General features: G+C 42.2%; 1 protein-coding gene across 1 annotated transcript in view; it reads left to right on the forward strand.

Moving 5' to 3' along the window:
• The window catches only part of Vwa8 (von Willebrand factor A domain containing 8), a 327,640-nt gene that overhangs the window by 222,384 nt on the left and 89,230 nt on the right, over positions 1-16,026 (forward strand). Inside the window, exons 27-29 of the mRNA XM_048422107.3 lie at positions 2,981-3,089; positions 4,686-4,824; positions 7,941-8,140. Coding sequence (XP_048278064.1) covers positions 2,981-3,089; positions 4,686-4,824; positions 7,941-8,140 — 448 coding nt within the window. The remainder of the gene's footprint in view (positions 1-2,980; positions 3,090-4,685; positions 4,825-7,940; positions 8,141-16,026) is intronic.

Consider the following 16,026-nt stretch of genomic DNA (forward strand, 5'->3'; position numbering starts at 1 on the left):
TTTTTCAAATGCTGAATATCAAGCCAACAGCTTTCCTCATGTTAGGCAAGCCGTGTGACTGAAATATATCCCCAGCCCTGGATGCATTTCTTATGCTGGGTTATCAACCAATGGCTGTTTTTATTAAGCAGTTCTCTATTGTGACTAGATTAAGATATGAAACCATTGTCTTAAGATATGAAATCATTGCCTTCAAACAAGTGGGACTATTTAGAGCCTCTTTATTCTTAAGGAATAAAGACAACATACACATTGACCAAGGGATCCATCTGATTGATGGGTATACAAACATTATCTTTTTTGAGACGGCGTCTCTGTTTAGCCCTGTCTGTCCTGGAATGCACTCTGTAGACCAGGCTAGCCTCAAACCTGGAGATCATCCTGACTCTGCTTCCCGGGTGCTGAGATTAAAGGCATGCTCCGCCACTGCCCAGCAGGTAGAGATAGTTTCATTCTGATTTCACTTTCCCGGGAACCAAGGCAACACAAGCTCTTACCCTACACTGCTGCTTCTGTCTTCTCACTTGACTGTTGCAGACTCTCCAAGCCTTAAAGACTTTATAGATCAGCCCTCCACTGTAAATGACAAAATTGATACTGAGATATTAGCTGGCATTTTTTTTCCAGTTTTTCATAGGTGGTTAATAAGAGAACTAGGAACCGAAGCCCAGATCTCTTTGCATTCACCAATACTGCTAAGAAAGAAATTAATGTGTCTCCTCATGTTTCTCCTTCCAAATTTAGAAGTCTCCAAATATTTGGAGCTTACAAGAACAATTGGAAAATACATTTTATTCTAAGCTAGAAGAGAGAATATCCCATTCTAGGAGGTCTACCCTGTCAGCACAGAAACATGTGTTCTTGCCTTATTTAAAAGAACATGCCATAGTCTTCTAATTCAGCATGGCCCCAGCCACCTCCCACTCTCAATCAAGGTTATGGTCTGGGTACTTAAAATGTATTGTTTTATTTTGTTAAGACTTATCTGCATATTTTTATTGATGTGTATGGTGAGGGATGGTCATTAAGGTCAGAAAGGGCATTGGATGCCTAGAGCTGAAGTCAGAGGCGATTGTGAACCAAGGTGGATGATGGGAATCTGAATCTGGTCCTTCGTAAGAGCACCTAGTACTCTTGACCTCTGAGTCGTCTCAACCCCTTAAAATGTGTTTTAGATAACTTATTCAAATGTATCCTTTTAAGTAAGGTATGACACAGCATCATGTGTCTTAGAAGGTACTCACTGTAAGGTCCCTTTCTTCCTCTTGTTTCAAAGGGACAAAAAGCGTTCTTGACCAGTTATTTAGTTCCTTGTCTTGTGCAAAGAGTAATCAAGGCTATGTAGTTCTACTAAGCTTACGGGAATGCATGTCAGACCACAGCACTACTGAAAGCAAAATAGCCTGTAAGTGTAAGTATGTACTCTGTTAATGATCCCCATACTCATTCTAAACATATTTTGAGTTATGGCCAAAAACTCTGAGTCTTTGATGTTGTCCTATCATGAGTAAGAAACGTGCTGAAATGAAAATGACAGACGGCTGGTTCCATTTTTGAAGATTCAAGCAGAGATATTTGGAATTAAGAAGTGAAAGTCCTACTCTCAGGTTTGCCTGACATTTTATACTTTACTGCTGCCATTTTGCTTTAGTATATGAATCACTCTACATCAAAACTGCTGCAGCCAGATGTAGTACTGCATGTCTGTAAGTCCAGCACTTGGGAGGCAGAGGAAGGAGGAGTGGTGGGCAAGCCTAGCTTTCATAGTGTATGCTAGGCCAGCCGGAGCTATACAGCAAGATTTTGTCTCAAAAAAGAAATGAAAGATTATGGTGTCACATGTCTTAAATATTAGCCCTTGGAAGACTGAGGGGAGTCCATTCAAGGCCAGCCTGGGCTAGTAGTAAGATTGTGTCTTAAAACAAAAAGTTGTATTTCTTTAAACAAAATAAAGCAAATACAAAGCGATTCTATCAGACATCAGGGTAGTAGCTCCCATGGTAGCAATGAAATGTCTCCAGGTGACTTCTGGGTCCTGGTTTTTGGCCACTGGTTACATGGGCGTATTCAACACTAGTTGACACATTTATATGAACATTGCTGTGTATGTATTACATATTAATCACGAAACAACAGTCTGTGGGGGGTTTTCTTTACAGCGTCCACCAAGGGTTTGATACTAATTCATCCTGGTTGCTACTTGTAAATGTAAAAGCATAGACTTGAAATGAAAATTAAATGCCTCGCTCCCGTTTCTTTTAAGCCTTCCTGTACTCTACCAGGTATCTGCATGTAAAGTTACTGCACATTTCATCAATTTCAATGGGAAATATGTTAGCCTTAACTGTAGTTGTAATTAAGGTGAAATGGGTAGAGTCTTATCTTCTGAGTGTCTTTTTCATCCTGATGTACATTCTAAACATTCTAAACACTGCATTCTAAACAGAAGGGAGCACAACTCGCTTCTAAGTGAAGCATTTTTCATTTTCATGTGCTGCTGGCGAAGGATGGCACGTGTGTTTCTCCCTTGATGTGCTGGCTTGTGTGGCGTGAACCTGACACAAGCTAAAGTCGTCTGAGAGGAGGGAGCCTTAATTAAGAAAATGCCTCCGAAAGATTGGGTTGTAGGCAAGCCTGTGGGGCATTTTCTTAATTAGTGACTGATGGGGGAGGGTCCAGCCTATTATGGGTGGAATCATCCCTGGGCTGATGGTCCTGAGTTCTGTAAGAAAGCAGTTCTGTAAGCAAGCCAGTAAGCAGCACCCTCCATGGCTTCCGCATCTGCTCCTGACTCCGAGTCCCCGCCCTATTTGAGTTCCTGTCCTGCCTTCTTTAAATGGTAAACAGTGATATGGAAGGGTAAGAAAATGAACCTTTCCTCCCTAACTTGTTTTGATCATGGAGTTTTATCACAGCAGTAGTAACCCTAAGACACTTGATAATGGGGAAAAACGCTCACTTTTCCAATTATCTTTGGCAGGTTGCCTCTCCCAGAGCAGACGTTCATGGGCTACTGGATAACCGGTCAGGCGGGAAATGGGATGGCAAAGATCTTGTGTCCAGTTGAAACGTCTCATATCGACGTAAAGGTTGTTTTCCTTATTATTTCCTCATAACATTGAATCTTGTGAACTTTTCAAATATTCTGTAGATACGCTCTGTAAATCTAAAGGCTTAGCAAGTGCTTGGCTCTTTAGCTTCTGTGCCAACATCGAGGTCAGTCTGACCCCCAAGGAATTCAGTGTAGTCTGTTGCTATTGGCCAAATAGAACTTCTAGGAGCCAATCTTGTGTTTCAGATGAGCCAGTCCGGTATATTGTATATTTTCCTTAAAAGATTACTCTGTGATAGTTGCCTTTACTTTGTATTTGCTAACAAGATTAAATTGTTTTGCTTTTTAAGTTTTTAGCCATACATTGGTGTTGCTGTCTTCCTGTGAAAGGGAAAGGGTTATTAGTTACCATCAAAACCATCCTGAGCATCTCAGGTATAAAGAGCTCCCCTCTGGGCAGTTAGGTACCTACAAAAGTTGTTAAAAGGGGTAGCCAGAACAGAAGTCGGGGGCACACTGGACTCACTGTTTTAAATAGGTGTTTCTCCATCTGCTGCCATGCCCACTGCAGGGACCTACACAGACAGTACAGTCAACAGGCCTGTAAGTGGCCGAAAAGAATATACAGGAGATTTTGTGGTCACTAAAGATTCTGTCATCTTCACACCAGAACAGTTACGGTGGGACATAAAAAGATGTTTTCTTCCACTTAAGTAGTATTTAGAAAATGAGAGAGTGAGTCGTAGTCTGTCAGTCCCTCTAGGGAGCATGGACTTCAGAGCCCCTTATCAGAGCTGCCTCTCTCTTCTGCCCCCCAAATGTCAGCTAAGTGCGTGATTGGAGAGCCTAAATCACTTCCTGAAGAGGTTTTTTCAGGTACAAGGACAGGTACAGTTTGACTCTCCAGTCTCCTGGGTATCATCCAGATAGAAGGGGACATGGCACCAATGTGTAGTCTGAATCTTGATTAAGGACCATGGGGCAGGCAAGTCATTGAAGGTTTAGTTGTACCCATAGGGTTCTTCCAGGAAGTCATAACCAGCAACCCAGGACTGATAGTCACAATATTACCATGTTAGTTCTTTTGCTTATCTTTATATTGAATGATTATAACCGCATATAAAACATTCCACTTTTCATAAGTACACCAGTGATTATCAATCACTGGAAGGTTTTTTGGTTTTAATGTCACATTTCTTTTTGACATTTCGTTTTAAAGGCCCACTTCCACCACTACATTTCAATGTTATGATTTCACAATTGTTCTTCACAATGGAAGTATGTTAAGTCTCTGGTGCCTTAACTTGTAAGTTATTCCTCCGGCTTGGACAACTCTGGGTCTTGCTGTTTGGGTGTCAGAACTGGTTATTGGTTTAGGGAGAAGTGCAGTCATGAGAAATCTTCTAGTACTTTATGCACAGTGTACTTCCTTAAAACAAAAGCCAGTGAGGAGATTTATGAGCTCACGTGTATGAAAGCACTCAGGAAGGTAAGTAAATGGTTTTATTGTTGTTTCAAGTATGGTAAAGTGGAGTATGTGAAGATAGTAAATGCTGAAATGTGCATTCTGTATTGGAAGAGCTGTTTTGGTGACTACCCAAGCATCTTCGCTAAAAGTGCCGCTCTGTTGTAGGGTCCGGTGCTTGCAAACATAGAAGAGTACCCAATAGAAAGGCATGAAGCGAGATTCCTAAACTTCACTGAAGAGTATACCTCTTGGAGGTTTCCACTGGATGAAGTTAATTTAATCTGCGACATTGCGGTATCACACGGTACATCCATTTATAATTTTGATCTTTTCTTCCTACACTGATTTAAAAACAGGGTTAACATAATCCTGAGGCATCGGGAGCTCTGTGAGAGACTTGGTGACTTGGTGGATCAGGAGAGCAATTAGATATAATTTAGAACTAATTTCCTCTAACCATCACACAAAATGCTGCGGTGGGCCCCACATGAGCACTGCTGGGTTGGTACGCATATGTCTGTTTCTCGTTACAGTCCTAGCACAAAGCTAAACACACTCAGGCGTGTGCTAAAAATAGACGGGAAGAAGAAGGGAGAAGCATTGGATTCTGGGGAGGGAAGCTTGGATTCCAGTTTGGTGATTACATTCAGTCCAGCAGTGAGGCCTAGAGTGACTTGCCATCATTAAACCTTCGATTGTCTGGGATGTGGGTAGAGGAAGGTAGTTATGCGCTTCTGTAATTCTGAACTGGTGCCATTACTGGCTACCTTGTGCAGACAAAAGTTCCTCAGTTGATGTCAGTTACTAAAGTGATACAAAGTGGCAGCTGGGAGAAGGGAGGGGAGTCACTAACTTGACTGGGATGGAAATTTTCCCAGGGAAAGAAGTCAGCACCTTGCTTTTGGTTCCTGTAAGTCCTGTGGATGTTACTCATTGCCCAAATCAGCTATTTGAATAAACGTATGCCTTCAGATATTTAGAGGATTGTATTGTTTGTGGTAAGGATCCAGGCTCTCATCAGGACTGGTTGCATCCACCGGTAAAGAACCCTTGAGAGTCTAAATTGAAGTCTAAACTTTAGCGCTTGTGAGTGCACAGTGACCTTCTGCCCACCCCTGTGGGGGACAGCAATCACCTGCTGCTGTCCCTGTGTTCCCAGCAGGCAGTCACACGTGGCCTGAGAAGGGCTCATTTGCTCTTCCTGATAAAATGTAACTCTTTCCTCCCAGAGTGAACCATATTTGCAAACTAGTCTTTCCTTTTGTTCTGACCTCTCTCCTTTCTAAAAACCTCATCTGCATTTGACAGAAAAAAAGAGCACTTTCTTGGGTTGGAATTGAAGTTAATTATATATCTATGCGTTTGAGCCGAGGACCACACAGCACTTACTGCCTGTAATATGAGAACAATTAATTACCCTGAGGTGCCCTTTTTGTCAATGTTCCTCCTGCAGCCCTGCTGCCCTCTCCTGTGCAGGAAAGTGCCTCTGAAATGCTAACTCGAACTGATTTTTCCTTATAAAAAAATACATTTAAAAGACCCATAAGTTACAAATTCTACTGTTCTACTATTTATCTGATATTTAGAACTGCTACAGCATAGTTCATGTTACCTCTTAAATAATAAACCAGATGTGGTGGCACACACCTTTAATTCCTGTTCTCCAGAGGCAAAAGCAGGAGAATCTCTGTGAGTTCAAGGCCAACTTAGTCCACATAGTGAGTTCCAGGACAGCCAGAGCTACATAGACTCTATTAAAAAAATGAACAATAATAGTAATAATAATAACTATTATTATTATAAATCTTCTCCAGTTCTCTTCCTCCTTTTTAAACAGGGGCTCACTATATCTAGATAGCCTGGCATTTGCTATTGTCTAAAAGTTTCTTTCTATTGCTGGGACAAGACACCATGACCATGGCAACTATTATAAAGGAAAACATTATTAGAAAGGCTTACAGTTTAGATATTCAGTCCATTATCATCATGGCAGGACATGGTGCTGGAGAGGTAGCTGAGAGTTGCACAGGCAACAGAAAGTGAACTGAGACACTGGAGGTGGCTTGAGCATGTATGAGACCCAAAGCCCACCTCCACACTGACACACTTCCTCCATACCTACTCCAACAAAAGCACACCTCCTACTAGGCCACTCCCTTTGGGACCATTTTCTTTCAAATCATCACAGCTCTGTAGACCATACTACCTTAGGCTCACAGAAATCTGCCTGTCTCTGCCTCTCAAGTGCTAGAATTAAAGATGTATCACCATGCCCAGCCTGGTGGCTGTGTTTCTTACTGATACTACTTTATTTGTTCAAATCTAACATATCTTTTTATGTACTATTATTTATAGTTTTATCTGTGTACTGTAGAACTGATATTTTGGACATATTTGTATAAATATTTTAGATATGGGTCATGCACAAATTTCATGCAGATTTTCTTGGATTTTCCCAAATTTTAATATATCTCACTGTCTTCCTTTTTATCTCAATTTGGCGTTAAAGAAATATGATTGCTGTAAAATAAATAACTGACAGACAGGCAGTGCTCAACACACTCGTCAGACAAAATGCTTGGTCATTTGTCTCGAGCTCACATCAGAAACTATGGCCCTGTTAAGAGGGAGGGGTGCACAAACCAGCATCCTCGGTGTCCTTGGAAACTTGCTTCAAGCACAGACTATAACAGCCGACACTAGCTTTACTGACTCAGAATCTGCGTTTTCATTAGCTCTGCAGGGGATTGAAGCATATAGAAGCATTGGCATATGTGTTAGAAACTAGACTTGGGCAAGTCCCTGGGTTTAAGAGAGATTGCAGATGCAATTTAATATCAGATGGGAAGTTAGAATCCTTAGTGGTAGGCTGTGAGGGTTTAGCTCAGCAGGAGAGTTCTTCCTTAGCATGCTCATCAGTTTAAGTTAAATCTCCATTATCATAACTGGGGAGGGGGAGACCTACAGGGCTCAGATTTTTTAAAAATCAAATTGCTTATTTATAGCAAGAAATCCTATAACCTGCTAACTACCTAATAGAACAAAACTTCACAGGTAGAAGATGGCGACCAAATGCTTCTGCAGGAACAGTAGCTAAAGGAGACCACTGGGTCACAAAATGCTTTGTCCCTTACAAAGAAAAGTTCTCTGCCTCCTAAGAGAGTCACATATTTAATGGAGTTATCACCAGACATTGTGGAATTATAAATTATTATAGGTATTATAAGTACCTATAGGGTACTTCCCTCAACTATGTTCCCACAATGTTACTCTGTCTACATTTAGGCAGTCTGACAAACCTGAAGGCCGTGTGCTGAGATTCTGACCTAGCTCAGGTTCAAGATTTAGTAGCACTAGAACTCTTAGCCCATCAGAAAACTATTTAGAAATTGCACAATTAATCCATTTTTCTCATTTCAGAAAATGGGGAGCACACTCTGTATGTAGCTGCATGCAATCCCATTTCCTTATACTTTATGAATTTAACTGGGAAAAGTGGCTTCTTGGTGGACTTCTTTGACATCTTCCCAAAAATGATCAGTGGATCCTGGAGACCATTTGTGACAGTAGCCCCTCTGGGCAGTCCGCTCAGGGGTCAAGTTGTCCTGCATGAGGAGCAGGTAAGAACACCAGACACTCACCAGGTGTCGATGTGGGAAGAGCGAGTTCTGTGAAGAAAAAGTCGAGTGATGTCAGCTATGGTTGGAAACCTGTGATTTCATAAAGACCAAAACAGGGCCCAGAAGGCCAGGGTTTGTGCTGTACCAAAGGCTCACTGTCTTCTCTCTGAGGAGATTTGAACATAACTCGCAAGTCTGAAAAGAGAGGTCACCAGTCAGTTTTCCACCTTGCTGACTTTGACAGTTAAGAAACTGCAGTCTCTAGAGAGACAGAAAACTAGTAAAGCAACAAAGAAGCACAGCACTTCCGGGTGTGTAGAAGCGGGTGACGTCAGAGGGTGATGGGGATGACTAGGTTAGGAGGGCCAAGGTACCTCCTCAGAGAAGATAACATTTTATCTGAAAATCTAAATGACATTCTTCAGAGATAGCCGCAGAAATCTACTGGGTGAAATGCACTGGGACCCTTGTGTGTCTGGTAAGGTCAAGTTCTATCCATCATGTTCATGGATCAGTAAATGAAGGTCTCACTAATGAAAGTACAGATGCCTAGCTAGCATCAAGCTGAAAGTAATTCCAAATGGATGACACAGATCAAAAGACCAGTTATGTTTCAGTGAGTGGAAATTCTAAAGGTCTAGTTAATCTGCACTATACCAACAGAAAGTGATCTGTTTTGTGTGCCTATTTTCTACCTAACGTTTACCAGGTATTGTCCAAGGCATAGTATTCATTTTGTAAATCCTGGGTATACTGCTGGGGATGAGAAACAGCATAGATGGTTCAGCAGTTAAGAGCACCTACTACTCTTGCAGAGGACCCATTTCTACTAGGGCAGCTCACAGTTGCCTGGCACTCTGGTTACAGGGGATCCAGAGTCCTCTTCTGACCTCTACGGGCTATAGCACAAATATTATACATATAACTCCTGCAGGTACACACACCTCCACACAAAAGTGATAAGCAAATATATACTTTTTTTAGAAAAAGATCTCAATCTCTCTCTCTCTCTGTCTCTCTGTCTCTGTCTCTGTCTCTGTCTCTCTCTCTCTCTCTCACACACACACACACACACACACACACACACACACACACACACACATAGTTTTTCAAGACAGTTTCCCTGTGTATCCCTGGCTGTCCTGGAACTCACTCTGTAGAGATCATCTGCCTCTGCCTCCTGTGTGCTGAAATTAAAGGCATGTGCCACCACTGTTTGGCGACAAATATTTTTATTCTCAGTTTATTATATGGTCCAGGAGAAATAAGAAAAATAAATTACTAATTAAACTATATCATAGCTAAGAGAGTAAGAATCAAGAGAAAGAGAACTCAATTTAAAATCAGACTGACAGGATAGCTGGACCAGCCTGGTGGAGGTAGACAGGAAAATGGGAACCTGGGAGAGAAGTGTAGGCAGTGGGGATGAGTTCTGAATCCCAGGGGCAAGAACATTCCCTCTTCCTTTTTAAAGATTGAATGAAGGCAAGAGTGAGAAGAGGCGAAGAGGAAAGGTTACTCAGTAAGTAGGATCAGAGGTGATGGAGAGGAAGTGGTGGGAAGCAGATTGCTCAGAGCCTGTAGGCAGGGGAAGATTCTGGGCCTTGAGAGAAAGGGGAGGCATTGGAAGGGATGACCAGGGAACATGGTCTGTCATGTTCTAAAGGGATTTCATTGGTCACTCTGTGTGATATGTGAGTGATACAGCTAAATGAAGCAGCCAGTCAAGAGTTTCTTGCAGTGAGCTGTCCAAAAGATATTGGTGGCTTGGCAGAGGATGAAGGTCATAAGTGATTGTAGGTCTCGGTGCAATTTGAGAGTAAAGCCTGCAGGATTTCCTAACAGAGCAGACATGGGGTAAGAGGGAGTTAGAGGCATTGTAAAAAAGTTAGGGGGTGAGCAATTTGAATGGAGTTCCCATCAACCAGGATGAGGAAGGAATCAGCTCAGACAGGGACTGCGGGAAACAGCGCACTAAACTTAAATGTGTTAAGCTACCAGGTAGAAGGTGAGAGTGGAGTTCATGAGCAGTGAGAACCAGAGATCAAGACTTGAGACTCATGGGCTGATGCTTGTTATTTAAGGTCAGGAAAATATTCAACAAATGTAGTGCCATTAACTGTGGTTAAAGAGCTGTGTGCTCTAAAGAAACGATACTTTTAGGACTGCGAAGGTGGCTCGGTCAATGAAGTGTTTGTTGCAATAAGCATGAAGACCCTGCCAAATGTAGTGGTACATGCCTTTAATGCCAGCATTCCAGAGGCAGAGGCACATCAAGAGTTCCAGGACAGCCAGGGCTACAAAGTGAAATCCTGCCTCAAAAATCACAAAGAAAAAAAATCATGAAGACATGAGTTCAGATCTTCAAAACCCACATGAAAGCTTTGCACAACTGCGCATGCCTGTAATCCCAGCACTGAGGAGGGGATGGGTGGATCCCGGAGGCTTGCTGGCCAGACAGTGTACTGAATCAGGTTGATATGCTCCATGTCCAGTGAGAGATGCTACCCCAGAGAGTAAAGTGGAGAACAAGAGAAAGCAGCCAGCATTAACCTTTGGTTGGCTCTCTCCCTTCTCCTTCCCCCCTCCTCCCTCTGTAGTTCCTTCCTCTCCTCTCTCCCTCTCCTCCCTCTCCTTTTCTCTCACACACCTACTTTCACACACACACACACACATGTGCACATATTCACAGGAACACTATACACATATACATACATTGTGCATACATATAGAAACAATACCTTTATAATGTATCTACTCAAAAGGAACAAAAAAAGCATGTCCATGGTTAACTGGAGAAATCGACACTTCAGGTCTTACCCAAACCATTCTGTTGTTTTTGTCTAATTCAGTTTTCATGATTTGTTTCCACGTCTGTCTACTGAAAGCATAGTTCATCCAAAACCAGATGTTGCTTATGCAAGTTTCTCACCAGCAAATTGGAATGAGGCTCTTGCTTTATAGATTTCCTATAAAATATCAATGCCATTGATCTGTTTTTACAACCAGAAGGATCCTCTGTAGGAAGCACCTGTCAGGGTGAATTTGAATTTAATAAGCTAATCAAATTTGGGTGAGACTCAAATTTTGAAGTATTTATTCTAACAGCTCCAGCAGATTCTCAGCTTGTCACATTAACATAAATTTACACATACAAATTCTGTAAAACTATTAGAGTTTTTAGATGCTCAGCCCATGATTTATTTCTCAAAAGGCCCAATTGTTTGGCAACATTGTAAACTAATTCTCTGTTCAATGGCAATGGCTTCCATCAAGGAAGCATAGTTTTCACTTCAGAGCTTTGCTTGCCTTCCACAGCCCGGGCCTCTGGGCCTTCTGGGATCCTGTCTGCGTGCCCATCCCTCCCGCTCCTCGCAGGGGTTATTCCCGCTGACTGTTTTGTAAGTTGGTGCAGTCGGGGTGTTAGACCTGGGGGTCCCTACCAGCACTACAAAGCTCTGAAATTTAGCAAGTGCAGTAAACCCATGGGCTGCCCTCAATCCTTCCTCCTGATTCTGGTAGAGCTGGAGACAGTTGACAGGGAGAGAGTGCAGCCCCAAATCTGTCCCTTATCATTTTGAAATAAAGTTCTGCTGTAGATGCCGCCTCCTGGTTAGTTGAAAAAGTTGTCCAAAAATTCCTTACTAAAATAAAATCTTAAGTGAGGACAGGAAAACTAAAAATAAAGGCCTTCCCCTCCCCCTGTTCCCATGGGCTTATTTATGACATCTGCACAGCGTTTAGAGTTTCAGACTTGGGGCATGGAGGTCATCCAGAGGTTGCTCTTCTCCCAGTCAGATACAAACATCATAAAATGGCTCAGTTACTTCTCTGCCCTGCCCCCACCTCAAGCGTGCCAGGGCCGCAGTTTCTTGTACTCGTGTGTGACGTGAGATTCTATTTTTAAGCACAGGCAGAATATATCATTAGTCATTTGCAGAAGGAACCCATTAACATCTAAAAGGATGGAGCCACAGAACTCTTTCATGCTGCCAAGTGTTGGTGGAGCTCATTCTCAGCCCACAGGGCATTGCACTCAGGCTGTGGGTGTGTGTGTGTGTGAGTGTGTGTGTATGTGCAAGTGTGTCTGTGTGTGTGTGTGTGTGTGGTCACTTAGCAGGGACGGTGCTCAGGTCACGTATGCCCAGTTAGGAGGATACAAACCTAGAAAAGGAAATGGAAACTACACTGAATTCTCTGTTTAATCATCTGCTGCTTCTTCATTGCAAGGGAGAAACTTTATTTTAAGACTTCCCTTAATCTCAGATTGCTCAAGAACTGTGAATTTATGACAAAGTTGTGTCTATCTATCATGCAAGAAACATTTTATCTATTCAAAGCTACTCCCAAAAGAATTTAACCTAGGACAGAGACCTTGTACGTTTTTAACTTTTTTATGCTTTCCTTCTTAATTATTCTTGGGTATGCATGTGTCAAGGGTGTAGGTTGATGTCTGACATCTGCTTTGATCCCACTCTGCTTTACATATTGAGGCAGGGTCTTTCACTTGAACCCAGAGCTCACAGGTTTGCTGGTCTAGCTGGCCTGCAGAATCCCAGTTCTACCTCCCAGTTGCTGGAATTACAGGCAACCACCATGCCTGGCTTTTATGGCCTCTTCATGGATGCCAGGGACCCAAGCTCTGTTCTTCACTTTTCTCACTGACCTATGTCCTCAGCCCTTGAGTTTACATTTTCAGAAGCAAAGTCTTGCTCTCACCACCGATTTCAAAGCATTCAAATAACAGTAAAGCAAGACTTTTTTTTTTCTGTGACAGGGTTTCTCTGTGTACCCCTGACTATCCTATGTCGTAGAACTTGCTCTGTAGACCAGGCTAGCCTCAAACTCGGAGATTCACCTGTGTATAACCTTTGCCCAGCTAAAAAATACTTCTTGGACTAGTTATTCTAAATCTAATTACATCTAATGTAAGTTCTTTTTTCAAGACAAGGTTTTTTATAGCTTTGGAGACTGTCCAAGAACTCACTCTGTAGACCAGGCTGGCCTCAAACTCACAGAGATCTGCCTGTCTCTAACTTCCGAGTGCTGGAATTAAAGGCATTCACCACCACTGCCCAGCTAATCTAAGTTCTTAGTGGAGAATTATTATGTTATACAGAATGATACAATTTTAGGATCTGTCATTATAAAAACCTCAGCTTTCATCTTAAAGGGAATAGAACATTCTTTATTCTAGAGCCATCATAATGGCTATGACTGTGTCCTGGAAACATAGGTTTAGGATCCCCCAAATTCCATGGTCAGTGTGAAAACAGTTTCAAGAAGTTTTTATCGTTTTACAGAACAGAGAAAGTCATAAATCAAGGCAAGTTCAAAACACATTATTGGAGACATCAGAGAGGCAGGTACAGGAAGATTGGGGGAGCTCTTCTATAGGTCAAGATGCTCCCTGATCACATTCTTAGCTCTTGGATTGGTGGAAGCTGGTACACTTCTAAGTTAACAGCTTCTGGGGGGGGGTTATTATCATGAGACACTAGTCCAGGTACTGAGTTGGACGAGGACTGGCTGTCCCAGAAGGCTAACACTGGCCCATGATAAAGTAGTTAGCCTCTGAGCCTGTGAGGTTCTGGGCAGCCATCAGCCTCTGCAGACACAGATGTTCCTTCCAGGAGTTTTGTTCACAGTGAGCCACAGCTGCCTCTTGGGGAGCTTCACTCACAGCTACTGATTGTGGAAAGGTTAGAGTTTTATCAACATCTGTTGCGTGCAGTAAACTATGTTGGAAATCAATATGGTTTTAACTCTTGTGGTTTAATTATCTTGTAAAATACATTTCTGTATTTCTTTTTATTTCTCTAACCAGATCACATAATAGAAGACAGAAGCCATGATTAAATTTTGATTGTATTCTCCATTGCTTTAAATATGAGCTGTCTAATTGATATTATGGCATAATGGAGCAAACATACCATATTTTATTGTTTTCTGCATCTTCTAGAGTCCGTTGCCATTGGGTGCTTTGTGTCTTTTTCTCCTAAGAACTTGCAGTGACCACGACAGCTAGACCCAAATTAAAAGAAGGAAAACCGCTGTTGTGCAACAGCGCATTGTTGTGCAACAATGAGGCTGAGCTTGCAGACGCCCTTTTCACTCCGTGGTCACTTTTACAGTTTAACTAGAAAAACCAGCTTCCTTGCAGTCCTTGAAAATAGTTTTTTTCTAGTTTTCTCATTTTTAAATCCTTATTTCATGTGTTCCAGTTATAAGTTTTATACCTAGGGTTTATTCCCTTTCGTAACACAGCCCCAGGGTAGGGAGGGGCCCTGGAGTTGGTATCCAGGTCTACTTAGAGGTAAGGATTGTGTGTTTGGGATGGGATGGGTTTCCTTTCTCCTTCGGAACTGACTGCTGGAGCCATCACAGGTGAAACTGAATGTTACAAACACATGTAAGCTTATTGGTTCCCACCACAGGGGCCTCCAGGGTCCGAATAGTTCCCTTGGGGACTGGACAAGTGGGGGGGACACCAAGCATTTGCCACACATGGAGAAGAGCCTAGAAGTCAGCCATCTGAATCATCTGAGTGAAAAGTAGAGAAGTCTCCTAGAGCCTCTGCTGCCGAGCTCTGCCCAATGCCTAGGCCTCCAGCTGCATGGCTCTAAATGACGCCACAAAAATCTTGTTTGTGTGTTATTGTAGCAACAGTAATGAAAGTTCCATGGGGGGCAGGGGCAGAGATATCGCTCTACACGGCCACTCCCTACAACCTTGAGTTCTCGTTAGAGATCTCCACTCAGATAATGCCACATCCTTGACTTCGCCACAGAAATGCATATCAAGGCAAGCCAGTATTAAACAAATCTGGAGGGGAGGTGTGGTTATGTTGTTGTTATCCGTGTTTTGGTTTTGTTTTGAAACTATGTGTGTACACACATGTGCATGATTGTGGGGATGTATGTACATGCACACATGCACATGTATGCATCATGAGATGCTGCGGGAGTTCCTTCCGCTCCTTCAGCCAATTGCCGCTGAGTTACCAATGGGCTGGTAGCTCAGTGGCGATTGGCTGAAGGAGCGGAAGGAGCTCCCGCAGCATCTCCCCCTTTTGTTTAAGTAATTAAACAAATTCTTGATTATCATCTAGCAAGAAGCTTCAAGACAGACTCTGGAGTGAGGGCCTCCATTTTCTTCCTGTACTTCAGTCATTTTCCCTGTCTTTCTTCCCAGCCTTACTTCAGCTTCAATTAACTTTAAGATGACAAACATCTCCTACTATTACACAGTCATATACTTTGCTAACCCATTCTTCTATAGTGTACATATTTTCTTACTTGAACGTGGATCTATAAAAGGAATAAACAAGATTTACTGAGGGTCATGTAAAAGTGCACTCTTAACTGCTGTCTTTCTTTCTCATCTCAAAGATGAATAAACAAATCATAAAAGATTTGTTTATGTGTGTGTGAGTTCTGCGTGTAGGTATGTGCACTGCGTGTGTGTGCCCGGTATTTACGGAGGCCAGATGTGGGCATCGAATCCTCTGTAATTGGATTACTGTGAAATAATTTTTGCAGGCATTTGTGCGTCACGAAGTATGTGCTAGAAATCAAACATGGACACTGTGTAAGAGCAGCCAGTGTTCTTAAATGTTGAGCCATCTCTCCAACCCCAAGTGTAATCTGTTTCCTTATGTTTATAGAACAAATAAAATCAGAGTAGCTACCTTTGATTTTAAAACAACTTTCAAAGAGAAGGTTACATATTTACCTAATTAGGAAATTGTCAATAAATTAACCAAAATGTGATATTTTGCATTAAGATCACTGAGTGTAGTGTCTTCATGATATCTTATATCTCAATATCATTGTCTTCCATTTGGTTGGCCACAGTGACCTTTACTCTCAGGTGACCTGGTCACT

The sequence above is a fragment of the Myodes glareolus genome, chromosome 12 (assembly GCF_982192425.1).
Source record: "Myodes glareolus chromosome 12, mMyoGla1.1, whole genome shotgun sequence".
Taxonomy (NCBI): Eukaryota; Metazoa; Chordata; class Mammalia; order Rodentia; family Cricetidae; genus Myodes; species Myodes glareolus.